Here is a 23,033-nt window from a genome sequence, read left to right on the forward strand (position 1 = left end):
GGCCCTTCTTTTTCTAGTGTTTATATAATTTTTCCCTTCACCAAACTCATAATTCTTTACTCAATTACTGATTCATAATCTACTTTACACTTCAAATATATCAGTGCATTCAAAATTTTAAAATAGCATAAAGAAACATTTTCTTTTACAAATATTATACCCTGAAAGTATATTCTGAAAACACCACAGTTTTCAGGAGAATGTGTCTTAAGTCTCTAAAGAAACTATATCCATCCAGATCACAATGTTTAATTTTTGCCTTCTATAACAGGGTCCATAAAAAGACCTATCTATGAAAACAAAGCCAAATTACTTCCAAGACTATTCAACTAATTTGAAAGGAACCACCAAGAATGGACCAGCACACAAAGAAGCACAACTGTAGATTACCTTAGAAACAACTGATTTCCTGACATGAGTTTTGATTAAGTCACTTTACTTTTCGTTGATAGACTAATAAAGCAATAATGATGGAAAGCTTGGTCCTTCAAAATTCCAATCTATTTTATATATCAGTATCCAGAGCTTCAAAAATATCCCTTAGCTCTGACAGCTGCCACTTATAATTTCCCCGTTAACTGTAAGTTCTTTTAAATATTTAAACCCTTAAAGTGTCATATACAGCTGTTCTGTGACACCCAGTCTGCCTCCGGAAATGACATCAAGGTTAGGTTAATAGAAACTATCTACTTACCATATTGTAGGTGGCTCAGAACCTTCTATTTCTAAGTAATCATACTTTTCTTCCATTTGGAAATCAGTAAATATAAGAGAAATTGTGTCTCCAGGCTCTGCTACAATGGTCCAAGTACAATCAGCATTGTTATGGTACTCATTAGGAAAACTAGGGCTTGATATGATGCCGCTGGACCCTCTCATTGTTCCTCCACATGCATCTTCAGCTGTTAAAAAAAAAAAAAGAACAGATGAGATGTTCAGTTTTGTCAATAAGAGAAATGCAATTCTGTTAATATTTTTTGAAAAAAATAATAGTCCAAATGTTTCATATCTATGCATGTTATTGAAAAGGCATTAAATAAAATGAGAAGTCTATGAAAAATTTTAAACACATATATAAACTATACCCTGACAATTTTACAGCTATTGATTGAAATAACAATGAAAGTAAGTAAAAATCTACACTCCAATTAGATCTCGAGCTAATAGAACCAAGATTTTTTTCATTGATTAGCTCATGAAGTGACTAAAACAAAAGAAGCATCATTCTAAAGGGCTGTGATAAAAAAAAAAAAATTAATCAATTTGTGCATGTTTATAGTAGAGCTAAGCTTTGTATTTATTTTTTTAATGTAGGTAAGTACAAAATAAGGAAAAAATTAAAAGAATATAGTTTTTTAATATAGTTTTTTTCAATGAGATGTTTCAAAAGCTATTTAAAATAATAATACATTATCACATATCCAGAAAACTTTAGAGAGAAATATAGTAACTAGTATACCTTTAATAATATATTCCCTATGACTCCATCAAACAATGTAAATAAAGCTTCTAGGTATTCATATGATATACAACATTATAAATAAATTTTCTTCAAACTTTATATTTGGCCCTGTGGTTTTCATTTTCAAACCATGGTTGTAAATTCCCAATTCCTTACTTTTACCAATAATGTACGCCAACAAAGAAATTACATGACCAACTTTATTTAGTGTAAAAATATAAGATTAAGTTCTTTATTTCATAAAGAAATCAAAGCAATAAAATTTGTCTTGTTATAAATGTTTAGGCAAGTCAAGTTAATAAATTGCTAGTTTACTTGTGCAATAGTCTTAAGAATTATCTTGTTGTTTTGAGCCACTCAAGGAATTCTTACAATTCAAGGCAAATGTTTGAGGAATACTCTGGCTCAATTAATGACCAATTATTATTTCAAGTAATGACTAACACTGCATAACTTTCATTAGAGATGAGCAGTATCCTATTTAATTCCACAATGGGCATAAAACAGCAAAATACTTTGGTGCTTAGTATAATTTTATTACTATACTGTGTGAATCAAGTAACATTAACTCCTTTATGTTCCATTCTTTATCCATTTAACTCCATGATTCATAAGTTGAAAGCATAAATATACTATCTTAAAAGATTTTTAACTTTCATCATAGACTATGTAAATATGAAAAATATTTATTTTCTTTCTATGCCCTTTCTATTTTTTTAAGTTTGTTGAGGAACTAGAATGAACTAGCAGTCTTGTCTAGGCTATGAGACCCACTACTGTAATTTTCTTGCCAGAACACACAACGCTTTCCATCAATACCGTAACTTCAGCCTCTGGTAAACATGCCTTGCTGTCTCCATCCCCAACTACTAATTACTTCTACTGTTTTTCTTCTCAGTACCAACACCAAGGTTGAGTACCGCTTTGGAAATAGAATGTCACATTATATATTTTCAGTGTTACTGATACACAACTATTCAAAAACAGCTTTGTGAGTTCTTTAATTCCCTCTCTCTAGATAAAATCTCAGGTAGACACATGACATTTCAGCTCACACTCAGGTTAAAGAAAAAAAAAATCTCCATCTTTTAATTCAAAAATCTCAAGCTATCAATTAATATGTCCAGTCCTAGGAGATCTCTCTCTCTCTCTCTCTCTCTCTCTCTCTCTCACACACACAAATACACACACACACACACACACTACTTCATTTAGGCTAAGGTTCTTTGCTCCCCCTAGCTTAGACTTATGGCAGATGGGGAAGGGGTGAGGCAGAAGAGTGGGCTCTTCTTCCCTGTTTTCCTTCCTAGCATTTTTGTCCATCCAGCCCTACCCACTGAACTTTCTGTGACTCCTTCTGAAGTTGGAAGTAGGAAGGACCATGAAATATGAATCCTTTCATTTGTCTAGCACTGATTTAGTGCCTATTGCCAAGGGCTTTGACGGGTGATTTAAAAAAAAAAAGAAGAAGAAGAAGTGATTATTTTGCTCATGAGCCTTTTTCATGAGATCCTCCTATGTATCTCAATCAGTGCCCTTGTTGTATGTGAATGTGTCTCTGGCTGGCTGATTACACTTCTCCCTCATACCACAGGTATAGAAATGGTGTATTTCCATCCTCTTTTCAACCATGTCTTCTTATCCTTCCAGGTGAGCCTCCTGGGCAGGACCTAAGACAATTCCAGGCCTGAAATCCCTCACAAAAGTCCTGAATCTGATCAAACAAAAACATACTCCATGTAGTCATCCTCTGTAGAAATGCAATTTCTTTCCTTATGAACCCTTATAGATTGGCAATAGACATTTAAACATTTCAACCAAGGTTTTAATAATAATATACTGTGCCCTCCAAGCTCCAGGACATACAGATAAATTTTTCTGCATGGTTCCCTTGAAGTTCCTCAATCTAGGCTTACAGAAGAGAAAAAAATCATCCCAAACTCCTGACACATGAAACAGGGAGGAATACATAGAATACCTCGCTCCAGGGAAATTCTTATTCTATAGCAGCAAAATAACTTCAACCCAAAAAACTGATTGACTCGTACTTGAAAACAAGGATGAGAATCAGATCTTCCATCATTCAAACCAATGTTCTTGCCAAATCTTGTATCAAGTTCTCTGTTCAGCACCACTTTGATCTCGTTGTTACTACAGAAACTAACACCGAAACCTTATCTGACAGAATTATGAAACAGGCAAAGATTGCTTTTAGTACATGTTAGATGTAGAATATTTTGTCTAGAACCTTTGTATTGGATTTGGCCTGGATTTAATACAATGTTTATATGTCCTTGTCCTAGACATGCAACTGAAGTGTCCTATAATAGACGATTGGATAAAGAAGCTGTGGTACATATATACAATGGAATATTACTCGGCTATACAAAAAGGATGAAATCTTACCATTTACAACAACCTGGATGGACCTAGAGGGTATGCTAAGTGAAATAAGTTAGAGAAAGATAAATACCATATGATCTCATTTACATGTGGAAATTTAAAGAACATAATAAATGAACAAATAAATCAGAAACAAACTCATAGATTCAGAGAACTGATGATTGCCAGATCGGAGGGGATGGGAGGAGTGGGTGAAAAAGGTGAAGTGATTAAGAGGTAGACATTCGTAGTCATAAAATAGTCTCAAGAATGTGAAGCACAGCATAGGGAATACAGTCAATAATATAGTAATAACTATGTATAGTGCCAAGTGAGTACTAGAATAATTGGGCAGGTCACTTTGTATATTAAATAAATGCCTAACCACTACATTGTACATGTGAAACTAACATAAAATAATATTGAATGTCAACTCCAATTGAAAAAAATTAAAGGCTTATTATAAAGCTATACCAATAAAAACGATGAGAAATTAAAAGTAAATATAGATAGGTCAAATAGTGGAACAAAATAAAGACTTCAGACACACATGTGCACACACATACACACACAACTAAACACTTGATTTTTTGACAAAAACAGCACTGCAAAGCAGTGGGAATAGAACCATTTTATTAAATGTACTGGGTCAGTTGGATATCCACATGTACACAATAGTCGATTCCAGATGAACTTTGGATCTGAATACATATGGTGAATTAATACGGGTTCTGAAACTTAACATAAGACAACATCTTTACATCCTTAGGGATAATAATGTTTTCTTAAATAGGTACACTAATAGATACAAGGCAATGAGTGGAAGATATTTCTAATATATATAACTGATGAGGGCTAAGTCAAAATATATAAATAATACCTACAAATAATTAAGGATAAGGGAAACAAGTTAATAGAAAAATGGAGAGAAGACTAAACAGGCATTAACAACAGAGGATGAACCAATTTTCAAGGGACATATGAGAAAGGTACTCAATTCATTAGTCACCCAAGAAATTCAAATTAAAACAACGGTGATTCTCTACTACACATACACCAGGATGTTTTAAATGACAAAGATCGATACTATATATGTTTAGCAAGGATATAAAACCACCAGAATTCCAATATAGTCCTGCTAACTCTGTAAATCAGTACAGCCACTTTGGAAAACTCATCAGAAGCTGCCTAATAAAGCTATCCACATCCTATAAAATTAATGTTTCCACTACTAGGTATTTTCTGACATGCGCATCAAAAGATATTTATAGGACTGTTTGCAGACCCATAATCTATAGTAACCAAATCTAAGACCACCCTTATGTTCATTAATGATATCACGCATAATGACTTAGTCCTACAATGTACCACCATCGTTCAATGAAAAATAAACTATTACCATATGCAACAATATGATGAATCTCACGAAGAGTATTATCAGTTTAACAGTAACAGTATGTAACATTCCATTTTACAAAACTTGAAATAGGCAAAAAAATATCTGTGGTGCCAGAAATCAGAGGGGTGTTAACATTCAGGGAAGGGCAGGATAGTGACTGGGAGAGAGTATTTGAGAGATTTCTGACTTTCTGGTAAATAAATAATCTGTTCTGTTCTTAACATGGGTGCTAGTAACAGGCAATGTTCATTTTGTAAAAATTTGTCAAGCTATACCCTTGTAAGTTTGAGTTTTCTGTATATATATTTTTAATAAAAACATTATAAAAATAAAGGGAGGATACCTCAAAAGCACACATTCTTCTTCTAAGTCAGCAAATATACTCTGAAATGTTCCCTGGATCACCAAGAGACTGGCCAGGTCCAGCCTTCTTTTTCCTAAATTCCCTGAGATGGTGATTAGAAACAGCATGATCCGGACACCACAGTTCTGGCTGTTTTATAAAACCCTTGTTTTAGTTTACACCTTATTTTTAACTTTCTGTTGCTCTCCCTGAGTGCCCCCTCCGTCTGATACTTTTTACTTTCAGAAGGCAAACTTTTATGCTACTTCATTCTAAAAAGTGAGAATGTTCAGGTTCAGATTTCTCTCAAAATTTTTAAGTTCCATCACTTTTATTTCAACATAGACTGAACATCAGAAACATCTAGATACCATTTACAAGTATCTACATTTCAGCCCCAACTCCAAGATTCTTATTTAACTGGTTGATGGTAGAGTCAATAGTAGAGCAGTTTAATAAAGTTCCCTAGGTGATTCTAATGCAGTTAGAATCAAGAATCACTGTACTACCAATTTATGCAAAATAGGCAGGACATTCATTTGTGTACTGGACCCCATCTCCTATCTAATCTCAGGGCTCCACTCTACCTGGGATCACTTAGCTGATAAATCTGTCTCCAATATCATTCTAAAAGTCCAGATATTTACAAATGGAGCCATCCTCCACCAACAAATGACAAAGCAAATTTTTCTTGATCTATTAACGATCTTTTCCTAACAGTAAAATGTTCCTTTTTTAATTTTCCTCAGAAAATTTAGCTTTGTTTAATGCTTCTACTTATTCACCTTCCAGTCATCCTTCGACTGACTGCAATCTTATTTATCTTCATACTTTCTACTGAAATATTTTTTCCTAAGTTCACCACTGACTTCCTAAAAGACATCTACTTGTTCATCATTTTTTTTTTAACCAGGCCTCCCTGTGATATTTGATGTTATTACCTCACTCCTTTTGAAAACTTTTTTTTAGTCTTACATGAAATATTTTATTGATTAACCTGCACATATCTAACCACTTCTTATCTACCTCATTGCTTCCTCTTTCTCTACCAGTTACTTTAATATCAGTACTTCCCGGGTTTCTGTTCTTTTCAAAATATATCTTTCCTCCCAAGTTGGTATTAGCCACTGTCTTAATTTCAACTACCCTCCAGGTGTACGGATGATTCCACAACTTATCTCATTTAGCTCACTCCTCAACACTGCCCTTCCAACTGCCTAAGGGGGACCTTTAGTATTAATAAAACATACAAACTAGTTTTGGTAGCAATCATCCTTTCCAAAACCTTTTTTCACTTCATAATGATTGACTGTATAAATTTCAGGAGGAGGGGTTATTAACTCTCATCTGGAGATCTCAGAAACTGTAGGAGTTTGAAGCAGTGGCTGAGGATAAGTAAAACAGAAGAAATAGCTATCACTTAAACATGAGGAACCTTTGGTTCCAAGATTCAGATTGCAAATATTAGGAAGCAATATATATATATTTCCTCAGGAGGACTGCGTATCACCATCACCCAGAAAGTCAAGACGATGATTTGAAGCTAAGAGTTGTCCAATGGGAACTGAGAAAATGTGACTTAAGTCACGTCCAAGCCTTATTCTTAAAAATATCCTTTGACCTCCTCTGCCTGGGAATGACACAGATCGTGATTTCAATCTCATCTTCTTTTGTTCCTTTATAATTTATTTTCTACAGGGCCTCTCAAGATAACTATAAACACAGACAGGAATAACCACAAGATCAAGATGGGTAAGAAATAAATATTTACTGAATTAGACAACTGTGATGTCAAGTTTTGTTTATTATGGCAACATGAAATATTAGCTATGGACAGTGGAAATCCATCCTACTGGAAACCATTTTGTCACGTGAACTTTTTAAATTCCAGAAATAAGAAATTCCCAATTTCAAATTTAAATCTAATATATTTTTGAGAGGCTTTCTCCCTGTTTTACTTCATAGGCCAGTCATTCATGTCTTGTGTTTATTTTTATAAATCTTATACAGTGTTTTACTATATCAGACATAACAAAACTTAAGCCCTGTTTACTTGAAAATTGAAAATTTTCAATTTGAGCACATCTGTTAATTTATTTTAGGGAAGATAAGGCTCATTTAAACAGCAAGAATTTAACCCTGCATGTACAGAAACAATGTCTAGATTTCTCATCACTGTATTTTCAGTACTTAGAAATATGCTTGGCACTTAATGGGTAGCCAAAATATCTCTCTTAAATGGTACTGAATAGAATAGTATCATTGACTTTCATGTGGACTTTGAATGATTTCCTATAAAATTAGAGTATTTCCCTCCTCCAAGTCAAGCTCACTTACTCATAGACTGTATAATTCCAGATGTACATACAAAACATTAAGAGATACACTTTAACTTTGTCCAATACTGTTCTAAGAATAGTCATTATACTTATAGTATGTGTATATCTTAAATCTTTCCAGATAGAAACTCAATTCTTTGAAGACAGATGTTTAATACAATTAATAGTAGTTTTGTTTTTAAATATTCATTCTGTACCAGTCGATATGCCATCAACTTTAAATATATATAAATATTTGTCTATTGCTCTCTATATTTGTGGTTGATTTACTTATCCATGCTCTATTTTTTCTTAGTAGGACCAAATTAATATCCTATCAACTTCAATCCCTCCTTCTTCTCTTGTCCCATTAAAATGTATTCTCTATATAGAAGTCAAACGTATTTTTTAAGTGGAAATTATGTGACGTTACTCATACTTTCCTGTTGGTAAAATTCTAACAGCTTTGCTTGAATTTGAATAAAACCAGGTTTCTCCCCATGACCTTAAGTGATCTTAATCCACAGAGCTCTCAGTAAACTCAAGCCTCAGTACTCATTTTTTGTCTCTTAAATTTAACGAAGCTCCTTCCACCTTTAGAACCTTAGTTATAACTATTCCCTAGACTGGTGTCTTCTTTCTTAAGACCTTTCCAAAGCTGGCCATACGATGCCATTCAAACTGGTGAGGCCTTCCTTGGCTAATTACTATACCGGTTAGAACAGTTCCCCATCAGTCTCTATCACATCACCTTGTTAATTTTTTTCATACAATTGGTGACTAATAATTTTTGTTTTCTTATTTACCTGTAGAATATAAATGTCATGTCATCTTGACCATATTACTAATATAATAATCATAGCATTATCCCAAGTACCCAGAACAGGGTTAGCTTATGGTCGGTACCTAAATAGCATATTATCTGATTAAATATATATTTTTACTCCCCAATATGTTCATAAAATTTCTTGGAAAATTATATGAGAAGCAAAATTATGTTGACCTAAAACTGGGTGCTCTAAGAATCACAGAGACCTGAGGATAAATCTGACACTAATGAATTGCATGAGCTGTCAATTTACTTCTAACCTGGTCTCTTATTTGAAAAATTACCATTATTTTGACAGCGCATGTCTATTGACTTAAATGTTGCCAGTAGTCTCTCATATATTTTCTGTTTATCAGTATCCTAGAAATTTTATTTTTGTAGGTGACAAGAAGGTTCCAGCAAGGTGATGGCACAATTGACTTGTTACTACCTCTGGCAAAATTGTCACAGCAGGAAGACAGAGAAGGCATTCTCAGTCTCATATATTTCATTTCACTCTTGCCATCCCTACTAGTTAAATGACAGGTTCACTGCTGCTGCTTGTTTCTCATTTTCTGCTACAAAATAGAGTAGTAAGAAGAGAATGAAAAGTGAGAAAAAAAGGTAGCAAATCTTTGTCTATGAAAAGTCCTGTGAAAAGGCAAATTGTAAGAGCATTTTTAGTATAATTTAAAGAGTTGAACAGTGTGTGATTGCTTTAAAAAAGGCTCACACTCAATCTGCTCTTGAATTTACTATACTTAAATATCAGTTTTCTTCTAAAACTTAAAAGAAAGATTTGTAATGAATCATAAACTAGATAATTTTGTTTAAAAATGGCTGCTATTCATTGTGTGCCTGAAGGCACTGTTCTACGCCTTTAAAATGGATCTTTGAATTTAATCCTAGTAATATCTCTATTAGAAAAACAACAAAATAAAACAATAATTATTTTTGTTTTACAGGAGAGGAAATTGAGGCACAGGCAGGTCAGTAACCTGCCCATGACAACACAGTTCAAAAATGGTAGAGCTAAGTTTCGAATGAAGCCATCTAAGAGAATACTTTTAACCACTGCACACACCACAGTGTGATGTAAATCACAAGTGAGAAAAAAAATCAAGAACATAATGTACCACCATACACAATGACAGAAACAACATGGGGCAATGAAAGATATCCAAAGGAGGAAATGAAACCAAATCAAACCAGAAACTTAGATTGTCCTTTTTTCTTTTCATAGAAAGTTCCTCCTGACTAGGCCTAAATGCACACGATGAAAATAAACAATGTTTATGACAAATTCCTATTTCAATATGTCATTCTCTGTTTGAATGAGAATCAGTTGTAAAAATAGTTAATTACACAGGACAAAACTTTATATTGGGTAAACAAGTATAAGAATGCACATTCATTCTACATTTGTTTTATTAGTAAAGTATAATCATATTACAGTGATTCATGAAAACAAAACTGTCATAACATTCCTATAGTATTTATATATTAGTATGCTAAATAATTTTTTCAAAAATATAAATTTACAGTATTTAAGTTTTTATTAAATTATTTAAATTATTATTTAAATAATTCAGATAGGATGGTTCTATTATACAATAGAAAGCTTTTAATGATTTTTTTCTAATTCAAAATTAAGGTGTTAGCTTAAAAACAGAGTGTAAAATACTTGTGTGTATACACTCACACACATACAAACATATGCACAATATCCTTAAAATGTATTAAAAAATGATGTTGTAATTAATCCATCTACAACCTACTTTGAGTATGATTCTTTAGGTTTTTAATGTGATTATACAATATGATAAATAGAATGCTCTTGTGCAAATTAATGATTACATTATAACAATGACAACAAAGTGTACATTTTCAAATATGTCCATTCAATTAAAAATTGCGGGCTTCCTATGTACATCAAAAAATCCATTCTTAGTAAAATTAAATAAAGCGACTAAATTTGGTCCCTTAAGAATATTTTTTCTTTTATTGTTATTCTAAACTAGATGAGTATTTATATTTTTGTATCTCAAATGTACGTTCTGAAAGAGCAATGTTCAGGATGTATTTTAATTTTGCGTCAGTTTAATATGGTTGTTACTTTTTTCTTCTTCACATTTATTTATTTATTTATTCATTCATTCATTCATTCATTTGTTGGTAATGGTGTAATCCACGATTATCTGTTAAAATGACATTGAATCAAAGGGGAAATTATGTAAATCATTATTGCATAATATTTGTTGATTACATGTGTTGATCAAAATTAGATTTTCATCTGATCAATTTAAAAATTCAAAGAGTAAGTAAAATGAAAATACAAACACTTCTAATCAATGACCTATGCTACATGTAAAAGTAAACAACAGTGTTTCATTTATTCAGTAGATAATACGAGCACCAATCTTGTACAAGATGTTACTGCAAGAATGATGTATCATATTCTAATACAATAAAAGTGCTGTAAGAAAAATGCATTTATCAAAAATTACAGTCAGTCCATAGCTCACTTGTAAATTTTCAGTTGTGTATCGTTCATCTAATACCTTGCCACCTACTACTTATCTGGGTCACTTTTTCACGATGTCTGTTACCATGTGTTTAGGGAATACAATCTAATTTTTTATAGAGTCCAAAGCCAATTGTAGCTTGGAAGGTAAATCCAGAGCCAAATGCAAATGAGTTTTGGATACTATGCTCTTTTGGATCATTTCTCTCTTGGCATGATTGATAAAAACTTGGCTGCACAGTTATACAAGGGGTGAACAGAGGTACAGAACACCACATTTACATGCAGGGCCCCAGGACAAGCAAAGCCTAAGGTTTTCTAAATGGTTAATTTTAGAATCCATCCAAATGTCAGTGAGCCAGTTAGTGAAGTAAAGCTACACTTTAAATGATGTCCAAGGGCTTTTTTATAGCGTTAACATTTGCATAAAACCAGCTTTTTTGTGCCTTATGTTTCCAAATCAATTTAGCTTTGTGTGCTAATATTTTACTAGAGCCCTGAAGATAAAGAAGCATGCAGGTCAGCCATGTGTGCTACTAAATCCCCATAGGAAACCTCCACTAAAAACCAAAAGATTGACACCAGACAAGATTAGCAAAAGAATTAGTCATGCACAATCAACTGTGTTAAATACTGGGGAAGAAAACATCTGCTTCTCTTGTCCTTCAGGAAAAGGCTATCAGGACGTAATGTTAATGCTTCCAGCATATATTGTTATGTGCTTCTGAGTGTACTATTGTTTTCTATGAGGATGGATTTGTTAGAACCAACTACCATGGCTACTTTAAACGCTACTAATGAGGTGGGCAAGTAAAAGCTTCATGCCATGTGCTATTTAATTCCTAGACCTAGATCTTCTCCCCAAGGAATAAAACAATTTAGTCTCTTTCTGAATCTGGAGCTGAAGAAGCTTGGGCTCTAACCTCAAAACTGTTAGTTTGGCTGAAAATTTCCAAACTAACCAACCCACACACAAAAATCTTTTTTCAAAAAGGGCTTATTATCTAAAATTGTTGATTAAAACGCAAGAAGAAACTCTTACCAAATAGCTAAAGATCATTAAAGTTCAGCTTCTGAAAAGACAGGAGTTGTTCAACTCTTCTCTACATTTTTTTAATGTGCTAAATTTTAACATTTCAAAGAATTATGACTGAAATAGAAAGATTTTAAAATAAATATTTATTCAAATACCTCTCACACCATCAAGTGATATTTCAAATGTGGCTTATTTGAGGGGATGACAACTAAGAAATAAAGGAGAATGAAAAAGAATGATATATAAAGAGAGGTATACATAGTTTTATACTTTTTGTTCAGTCTATCTTGGTCCCTTCTTAGGTACACAACAAGAAAATAAATCATTTGAGTTAAAGTGACTTTAGACAATTGTGGTTTCTTCATAAGATGTCGTTTCTTTGCACCTTAAGTTACAGGGATATAGTTAATTGTTAGATACTCTGGATTCAGTGCCTTCATTGATTGAACAGATCTACTTTGCAAACCTTTGTTAGATATTTTGCTTGTATTATTTAATTAGGCCATATTCACAGGCTTATTTTAAACATGAAATTAACTCAGAGCAGTTAATAAATGTATCCCCCCATTACACAGCTACTAAGTAGAACCATGTGGATTTAGAAAAAGTTTAATAATGTGTGGTAAGAAACATGATAACTCTTATAAAAGATGTTATCCCTGGTAACCTACAGTTATGTTATTTTACATGGCAAAAGGAAAAAGTTGCAAATTAAGGTTGGTAATCAGCTGACTTTAAAATCATGAGATCACCCTGAATGATCCCAGAGGGAGACAAATTGATAGCATGTTTTAATGCATACACACACACATGCCAACACACTCAAATATATGTGTGTGTGTGAAATATAAAAATGTATGCATTTGAAAATAAAGTATGGTTATATTTGAAAAATAATATATTAATAAATATAAATATTCTATAAAGTTGATACTCTAAAAATTAAAAAATATAATAATTTGGGTTGGATTAATAAAGGCAATTTTACTGACAGTAAAATTTGAGACATATTGTTAAGGAAATGGTAACAGATTGGCAGAAAAATAAAAGGAGGAAGGAGAGCAAAGGGAAGAGAAAGGGAGAAGGAAATATACAGCTCTTTTATGTTGTCATTTACATTGCTGACCACTACCGGTTCAGGCATTCTTTTGCTCCATTAACAAAAGACGACGACTGTTTTCTTTCCGGGCTTCAGTCCTTTCCATACTCACCTCCACACTCCTCCCCCCTCATAAATAGCACGACAAGCATCCCCACTATCAGCACAATTCAGTCTCGCTTTTTCCTTTCTTCTGCTAGATAATTCCTTCCCCTCTTGTCTTTTTACTAACTAGGTAACTCAACTTCTGCTTTCAGCGTAATGTCGGCTATCATTTCCTTTAAGAATGGCTTTCCTGACTTTTCCAGGTCAGGCAACCATGTCCACCTGTTTACATGCACCACAGCACTATATTATAGTAATACATTTATCTGGATCTTCAGGACACCATAGACTCTTTGAGGGGAGAATGGTGAAAAGTATTTAAATACTCCTGAATAGCATTTAATTACCATTTGTGAAAAGGAGATTATTGAATGAAGACTGATGCACAAATTTGAAATTATTGTTCCAAAACCACACATCACCAATCACGTATTATGTCCACTTGGATATTACATAAGCATCTCAATCTTTATATCAACAAAATCAGACCATAATTTACTTCCGTCGTCATCACCTTTTCTTATACATTCTTTCATTCAATTAACTATTCAGGCATGAAACAATATTGAGTACTGACTGTGTGCCAGCCTGTATTCAATGCTCTTGGGACCATCAGCACTACCTACTCTGCTCAAAAAGAAAACTCTCTGCATTTTTCCTTCTTTCCCTTACCCTACACCCCCTTATCTGAGTCACCAGCAAGTCTTGTTCATTCTATTTCTAATAAATCCCAAATATGCCAACCTCTCCGCATCTCCAGGTTTGAGCCTTTGTTCCAGGCTGTCTTCTGCATCCTCCTCCTAACTTGCCTCCTTATTTAATCCATATTCTGTGCAGAAGCAAATTGATATTCTAAAAATATAAGCCAGAACATGCTACTTTCCTCTGAAAATACTTCAATAAGGTCGATTACATTAGACCTAAATCAGAATTCTTTCCTGTAAGTCCCGGGGACCTACATGACCAGGCTGCACAATTGCGCATTTTCTATTGTGCTGCCAGCTCCGAACCATTAAGACACTTTTCATTTCAGCTAATACTCCAGCCAAGTTCTAACTTCAAGGCATCGCATGACTTTGCTTCTGCCTAAACTCTTCACTCTTCATTGGGGAATTACTCTATCATGTTTTAGAGTTCAGTTTAAATATCCCCCAAGGAGAGAGGTCTTTTCTGACTACTTCACCTAAAAGATCTCCATATTCGTTTTTTTCTGTCATAACCTATACAATAATTTGCAATTTTTCTAAATGTGTTTTTTGTTTTGTTTTGTTTTCCTGTCTTGCACCATGAAGGAACTAAATATGCTGAGTTTCCTGATGAATATTTAGATCCTAGTAGAGTGTTCAGCACTTAATAGAAGCTTAATGAATCTTATTTGAATGAGTGAATGATGAACAATAAGAAAAAGTAAAAAAAGGCAGGTAGGCAAGAGCGAATACAGAAATAAAGCTTGTTGCTTACTTATTAAAACGACATCCATGAAAAGTTTCTCCCCCACTATGAGCAAAATTTAATGACTAGCTCACTGTAGAATAGATTTTACATTTTAAAAATATAGTCGAAAAACAAAATTTACACTATTAATCAATGCCTATGGCAATCTATTTTTAAGTACTGTACTAAGTGTATCATAGTAAGTAAAAATATGCTAAAATTGTATGAAAGAGGAAGACCCAGATGCATGATGTAAATCATTAATAAGTCATAAAAATATTTAAATTCATTTTTAAATATGAAAAGAAGTTAATATGTTTAAAAACTATAAAAGATACAGTTAATATATGTTCAGAGGCTTCCTTATTTAAATTCTGAACATACTTTAATATATAAACCAATCCCAATAACTGTTTATAATTTCAAGAACAATTTTAAAGTACTGCTCTCATTTTCTATGTTTTCTCACTTTCACATTAATCCAGAGATACAGATCAGATGCTTTTAAGTAGTATGTGATGCTAAGTGAATACACTTCCTGAGGCATAGCAGAAAAGTCAAGTAAATGGCATAATTTTTATGTCAAATTGGGTAATATACTTTAGTCTCAAAATTCATTTCTGCACAAAATATTCTGTTTTCTAAAACATTTAAACATATTTGAGAAAAGTAGTGATCTCTTACTATATCATCTTCCATTTGGAAGTAATCAGTAGTTTTACATTTCTTAGCAAATGATAATGGCATCTACGAGCTGTTGTATATAGAAACAACATTAAAATGCATAATGAAGATTGGATTTGCACAAACACAGTTAAATTTTATACTTTTTTATATGTCTTTTTATGTTATAAGCATAACTTTGAGTAACAGAAATTCAAATGCACTTCAAGAGGGTAAATAAACAAAGAAAGGGAGGTAAAAACAAAAGAGGGAGTCCGACTTATAATTAGAAATAAATATTGCACATTGGCCTTGATTTTTTATCTATGCTGAAGAGATGTTTCGAAGGTGATTCTGGCCACATGATGAAAACTGGAATCCAGTACCAGGCCAAAAATTTATACTCTCAGATAGGAAGATGAATGTAGCCAGAACTTTTAGTTTATACATGCTTTGAATTTATGCTGTTTTGAAAATCTAACAGTAATAAATACATAAGAGCAATAGGGATATAATTAATATAATCATTACCAGTTTATTAAAATAATTATTTTGGTTAAAAACCATAGGAGCTTACAGGTATTGAGCACTTTGTGACCTGAACTATATTAAGGGCTTTGTATTCATTATAACTGTATTCCTACAAGAGAAGTGGAATGAGAATCATCTGCATACAATAGTGATAGATCAAAGAGAGAAGCAGCTGTGCAATAAAGTCTTCACAGGATGAGTAGGAGTTTGTTAAACAGTAGGAGAGAAAGTTTTCCCAAGAAAGAAAACATGAGAATACACAAGAATATTCAAGACACATTCCGGTACCAGGAAGAGCCTAGTATGGCTATGTACTGGGAGTAGGGAAGGGGGCTTATATGCAATATGACTTTAAAAGCATACCAAGTCCAAATTAGCAAGTTCTATGCCTTAGTTAAGAAGTATGACATTTATCTTGTAGTCTCTGGTTATTTTTATTTTTAAGCTAGTGAGTAATAGGACTTCTTACAAAGAAGTGTAAAAAAAAAAGAAGGCCAAGGACACAGGCAATGAAAACAAAAACAGACAAATACAACCAAAGAACGGACTACATCAAACTCAAAAACTTTTGTACATCAAAGGACACAATCAACAGTGTGAGAAAGACATCCTACAGAATGGGAGAAAATAAGAGAAAATCCTATATCTGATAAGGGTTTAATATCCAGAACATATAAAGAATTCCTATATCTCAATGGCAAAAAATAAAATAAAATAAAATAAAATAAATAAAATAAAATATAAAATAAAAAATAATAAAATAAAATAAATCAAATGACCCAAATAAAAATGGGCAAAGGGCTTAAATAGACATTTCTCTAAAGATGATAAATAAGTGGCTAAGGAGTATATGAAAAGTTGATCAACATTATTAGTCATCAGGCAGGTCAGTAATGAATGCCCCAAACTCCCAGATGTCAGTGGAATCCACCCAGGAAGCCTAGACTTCCACTGCCACCTGATAGTAACAAGATGTCCTGCCTCTTCCTCAGTGATTTGGTATCAGAGAAGAACTTCTGGAGATGTGGCTCCTTCACCACAGCCCAGCAGTAACAAGGCAACCATTCCCTGTGGTGACCATATGGGAAGCAGTAACAAGATACCCCTACCTTTTCTGACAACAAAAGTATCGGTGGAGCCAGTGATGAACAGTCTTGAGGAATCTCCACAGTGGAATAACAATGGAGGCAAGCGAGGACACGGACTTCTAAGCAAACTGGCAGTAAAGAGGTGGTGCATGAGAGAGGTAAGAGAGGAGATGTGAGGCTCTGCACATTTGTGTCTCCTCAAAATTCTTACGCTGAAAACCTAATGTTCAAGGTTATGGTTTTGGGAGATGGGGCCTGTGGGAGGTGAGCATAGCCTTCCTGAAAGGGTTTAATACTCTTATAAACGAGGTCCCAGAGAGGCTCGCCTGCTCCTTCCACCCTGTGAGGACACAGCAAGAAGTTGGCAGTCTGACCTGCAAGAGGGCTTTCACCAGGACCTGGATACACTGGTACCATGACTTTAGACTTCCGGGCTTCACAACAAATGACACATTCCTGCCATTTATGTCTACGGTGTTTTTGTCAGCGCAGACCATACGGACTAAAAAGAAACGCTGAACTGTAGAGAAGCTTCTATCTTCTTAGGAAATAATTAAATGGTCGTGAACAGGATATTGGTAGAAATATGGACAGTGAAGGCCATTTCAGACAGAAAAAAGGAGCATGTTACCTGAAACTGGAGGAAAGGCAGTTCTTGTTATAAAGTGGCAAAGAGCTTGACTGGCTTGTATTCCTTCCCTATCCTAGTATCTCATGGAAGGTAGAACCTGTGAGCAATGAAATTGGATAGTTGGTTGAGAAAATTAGTAAGCAAAGTATTGAAGGAGCAGCCTGGCTTCTCTTGAATGCTAATACTAAAGTGCAAGAAGAAACATAATTTAAAGATGAAATTGCTAACCAAAAAATAAACAGAACTTAATATTTTGGAAAATTCTCAGGCTATGCATATTGCAAAAAATGATAAAGCATGCTTAAAAAGAACATTAAATGTAGGGCCAAGTCACCCTCTGACAAGTTTAGTATGGATGAGAACCATGAACTAATCTGCTACTGCAGCAGGAAAAAAATTAGTTTTTTTTTTTTTTTTTTTTTTTTTTTTTTTAACTAAAGAGAATGGAGACAGGAATGAAGGAAGGTAGGTTGCTAGACATCTAGTTTTGTAGAATTAAATCACAGAGCTAACAGATTGGGAACCAGCACTATTCTTCAAGACAAGACCCCAAAGGTGATTCAGAGATCAGTAGGGCTTCCTCCTTGGTCTGAAAATTGGAGGCCATTGTCTGGGCTTCAACAGGCCAGACGATCCCTACATGAAACGATTAGAATGGTGCCAATCAAAACCATGGAGGTCCAATCTCTGCCCAGTAGAGCAGTGGAGGCCTGGCTACCTCCACCCAGATTTTGAAGGGTAAAGTGGCCCAGAGTCATGGGAGGAGCACCCAGACAGGGGGCCCAGGAAGGGAGCTACTGCAAGAGAAGCCCAATGCCAAGAGCTCCTGCTAGGGGCAATGCCTAAAGAGCTGTGGGGGCAGAAGGACTGCCCCTTTGACCCAGACCAGCTTAGGAAAGCCACTGGTATGAGACTCCAACTTGTGAGAGTTGCAGTATGGGCTTCACCAAGCAAAGCCATGGGGGCAGGACTATCAGCCCAGTGCATTCAGAAAGTAGGATCCCTACCCCAGTGGGCCTTAAGTTTTTGGACTTGGGTGGGACCTGTCATTCCTTTTTTATTTTCTATTTTTTCCCTTTTTGAATGGAAACATCTATCTTATGTCTGTCATGTCATCGTATTTGGAAAGCATGTAGCATATCTGATGTCACAGGTTCACAGCTGGAATCCCATCCATATCTGATTCAGATGATATCAAATGTGAATTTATACTCAGACTTTTGAGTTGAGGACATGTGAGAAGGACATACATTTTGAAGGTCCAAGGTGAAATACTGTGGTTTGAATGTTAGTGCCTCCGCAAAATTCATGTTGAAGCCTAATACCCAATATGGAGCCTTTTGGAGGTGATTAGACCATGAAAGTAGAGCCCCCATGAACAGGATTACAGACCTCATCAAAGAGATCACAGAGAGCTAGCTCGCCTCTTCCACCATGTGAAGACACAATGAAAAGTCTGTGCCCAGAGAGATCCTTCACCTTACTATGCTGGCACCCTTATCTCGGACTGTGAGAAATAAATCTGTTGTTTAAAGCCACCCAGTCTGCAGTACTTTGTTATAGCAGTACTTTGTTAAACCAACTAAGACAGGAGACCAGCTTAATATTACAGATAAGATCCATGTCTTACATTATCAAAAAAAGTTCAGGTTTTAATAAAAATAATTCTTGTTATATAAAGAACCAGAAAGATCTCAAACATTAAAAAACAACAGATACCAAAACTGAGATGATAGAGATTTATAATATTCTAGCAAAGATTTTAAATAGCCACTATAAAAATGTTTCATCACACAATTACAACTCTGTTTGAAACAAGTGACAAAATAGAAATTATTAGCAAAAAAAAAAAAAAAAAAAAAAAAATGGTTAGGGAAAAAAAAACCCAGAAGGTATAAAAATTTAAAATCATCAAATGGAAACTTTAGAGCTGGAAAAATATAACAACAAAATAAAGACAGTCAATGGATGGAGTTAACTGCAGGATGGAGTAAACAGAAGAAGGCATGAGTAAACCTGCCAACAAACCAATATAAATCACACAAACTCAACAAGAGAGAAAAAAGTAGACAGAAAAATGAAATAAACAAAGCCTCAGGGACATGTGAGACCATAACAGAAAATCTAAGATCCATGTCACGGAAATATTAAAAGGAGAGAAGAGGTTGGTGCTGAACATAAACTCAAAAAACAAGGGCTGAAAACTTCCCAAACTTGTCAAGAAACATAAATCTGTAAATTCAAGAAGTTTAGTGAATTCAAAAGAAGATAAATCTAAAGAATTCGACACAAGGACACATCAGAGTCAAACCTCTAAAAACTAAAGAAAAAAAAAACTTAAAAGTAGTCAGAGGTAAACAGTACCTTACCTATAGGTGAAAAATAGAATGGTAGAAGATCTCCCATCAGAAATTGTGAAAGTCAGAGAAACTGTACACATTTTTGAAGCAAAAAAAAAAAAAAAAAAAAAAAAACTGTCAACACAGAGTCTAGTAAAAATACACTTCAGGAAAAAAGAGAAACCAAGAAATTCTCAAATGAAGGAAAACTGAGAGAATTTGTCAGCAGTAGACCTTATGTCTGTCATGTCATCGTATTATAAAAGACCTATATACTAAAATAACAGATAAAGTAAGTGTTCGAAACAGGAAACAATGAAGAAGTCTTTAAACTTCAAGAAGGAAGAAAAATAGACTAAAAGATGAGTAATTATAATAGACTTACTTTTTCCCCTTGACTTTTCTACTTATGTTTTATGGTCAAAGTAAAAAATATAACATTGATTCTAAATATAATGTAGAGAAGATATTAACAATAATTATAAATTCAGGAGAATAATGGGACATAAAACAAGGTAAGATTTCTATACTTCACCTGAAATGATAAAATGATACCACCAATTGGCTATAAGTTATGTATATCTAATGTAATACCTAGAGCAACCAGTAACAAAGCTATAAGAAATACACTAAAAAAAAAAAAAGCACAATATATCAAAGCAGAATTCTAAAATTATGTTCAAACAACACAAGAAAAGAAAAAAAGAGACCAAAAACAAGAACATAAAATAAAAAATAAATGGCAGAACTTATTACCTAACATCAAAATCACATTAAAGATAAATGATCTAAATAAATCAGGTAAAAGAAGGAGATTGGCAGAGTAGACTAAAAACAGGACTCAACTATATGCTGCCTACAAGAAGCTTACCAAAAATATAATAATATAGGTACACTGATAGTAAAAGAATAGAAAAAGCTATATACACAAATACTAATCAAAGGAAAAACAGAGCAGCTATACCAGTATGAGATAACAAATACTAATTGAGGTCTCTTATGTGTCTAGACGACAGTACCAGTGCAAAAATCAATAAAACAGATCAAGTCTTATAATTCTAGAGCTCACATTCTAATACGAGAGAAAGGAAAGAAATAAATAAAATCAGATTACATTATTATTATTTATTAAAAATATAATAAAGACTGTGGAAACAATTAATTTTAGTATTGAAAAACAGAATATGTGATATGCCGGGTACTGTTATATATCCAAATTGGGAAATTGGGAATGAAGTCAATTTGTCACTTCTTGCAGATGACATGATTCTTTACATAGAAAATCCTAAAGACACCACCAAAAAACTATCGGAGACAATAAATATAGTAAAGTTGCAGTATACAAAATCAATGTACAAAAATTCATTGCATTTCTATATAACAATAAAATTTCAGAAAACAAAATATGTAACGTGGTCTTAAAAGACATTTCTAATGATTCTTAAGAGACCTGATGGGTATAGGAGAGTGAGCTGTCTTACATCTGCAGAAGGGTTTTCCAGACAGATGGAATAGCAAGCGCCTAGGTTCTGAAGTGAGAGTATGCTAGCAGGATGGAAGAACCCCAAATTAGTGGTTGAGATAGCCTGGATGGAATGGGTAAGGGAGAAGATGCAGGAGATAAAGCAAAGAAATATCAGGACCATGTAGAGATTTGAATTTTCTTGTAAAGACAGGCCTTAGCTGAAGGTAGGATGCAATCATAGGATTTTGAGAACTGGTAACCTTACACAATTTGTCATAGGAATATTGTCCTGGATTTCTTTATGATAATTTCAACAGCAGTCTTTTAAATATCTATGCAAATGTCAATCAACTGTATAAGATGAATAATCAATCAAGTATCAATCAATGAATAAGATGCAAAAATATTGCAACTTGTTACAAGGGACTAAGAAATCCCATGGCTCTATTTCAAACTGTCAGAAGTATCGTCTCATTTCATTGAATTCTCCCAACTCTCATCTTTACTGCTGCCAAGGAAGCCTTTAATGTTTTTCATATATTATAATTAAAGAGATATATCTCCTACTAGAATATAAACTATTGAGAGTACCTCATTCATCTTGGTATAGTGGTTTCTGCACATGGTTGCTTAATAAATGCTGTTCAAATGGATGAGTAAATTTTAACATGTTGTATACTTGTTTATTATTGCCAGTTTTTCCTCTACTAGAATTTAAAGCTCGAAAAAGCAGACACTTAGCTTGTTTTGATCACTTTAGATCTCCAGTTTCTAGAATACTGCATGGCCCAGAGTAAGTACTTGCTTAACACGTAAAAATGTGTTAAATGAATATCCTAATTTTGCTGAAGATAAAACTGAGCCCAAGAAATACACAGTGAATTGATTTTGGTCACACAGGCACCCTTAGTAAGGCAGGTTTCAGGTACACTAGGTTTATAAAATGTTGTCTTTCCACTACAATAATTAATGTTCTATTCTTTCAACCAGCATTTCTTGAACACAAATTAGGTGCTCAATGTCATAATATCATGGCTAAATATTCTACGAGATGACATGTCGCTTTTACACCTGAGGTGAAGAATCTGAGTAGCATACAATGCAAATGTACTAAGCTATTCATACTTCGGTTCATGTAAAGTAAAATAAAAGATCTACTAACATAAATCAAAAATATATTAGTGCCATATCAATTTAGTGATAATTGATTTTTTTATATTCAGGTACTCAGGAATATAAAAATGAACATATATGATATTTATCAGCCTCAATATAACTACTTATTGCATTAAGGATAGGAGTAATATAGCACTAGGAGACATGTCCACATGTAACGTGAATTGTGCCCTCTAAAGTCTTCATCTCATCAGCCCTGGAGAAATAAGAAGAGAATCAGCAACACAAAA

At 33.8% G+C, this 23,033-nt stretch overlaps 1 protein-coding gene across 6 annotated transcripts in view; it reads right to left on the reverse strand.

The window, feature by feature from the left end:
- CSMD3 (CUB and Sushi multiple domains 3) overlaps window positions 1-23,033 on the reverse strand; it is a 989,790-nt gene that overhangs the window by 715,698 nt on the left and 251,059 nt on the right. For all 6 annotated transcript variants that reach the window (XM_016138158.2, XM_036232977.1, XM_016138161.2 and 3 more), the window contains exon 5: window positions 695-902. In XM_016138158.2, the coding sequence (XP_015993644.1) occupies window positions 695-902 (208 nt within the window). The remainder of the gene's footprint in view (window positions 1-694; window positions 903-23,033) is intronic.

The sequence above is a fragment of the Rousettus aegyptiacus genome, unplaced genomic scaffold (genome assembly GCF_014176215.1).
Source record: "Rousettus aegyptiacus isolate mRouAeg1 unplaced genomic scaffold, mRouAeg1.p scaffold_m13_p_15, whole genome shotgun sequence".
Taxonomy (NCBI): domain Eukaryota; kingdom Metazoa; phylum Chordata; class Mammalia; order Chiroptera; family Pteropodidae; genus Rousettus; species Rousettus aegyptiacus.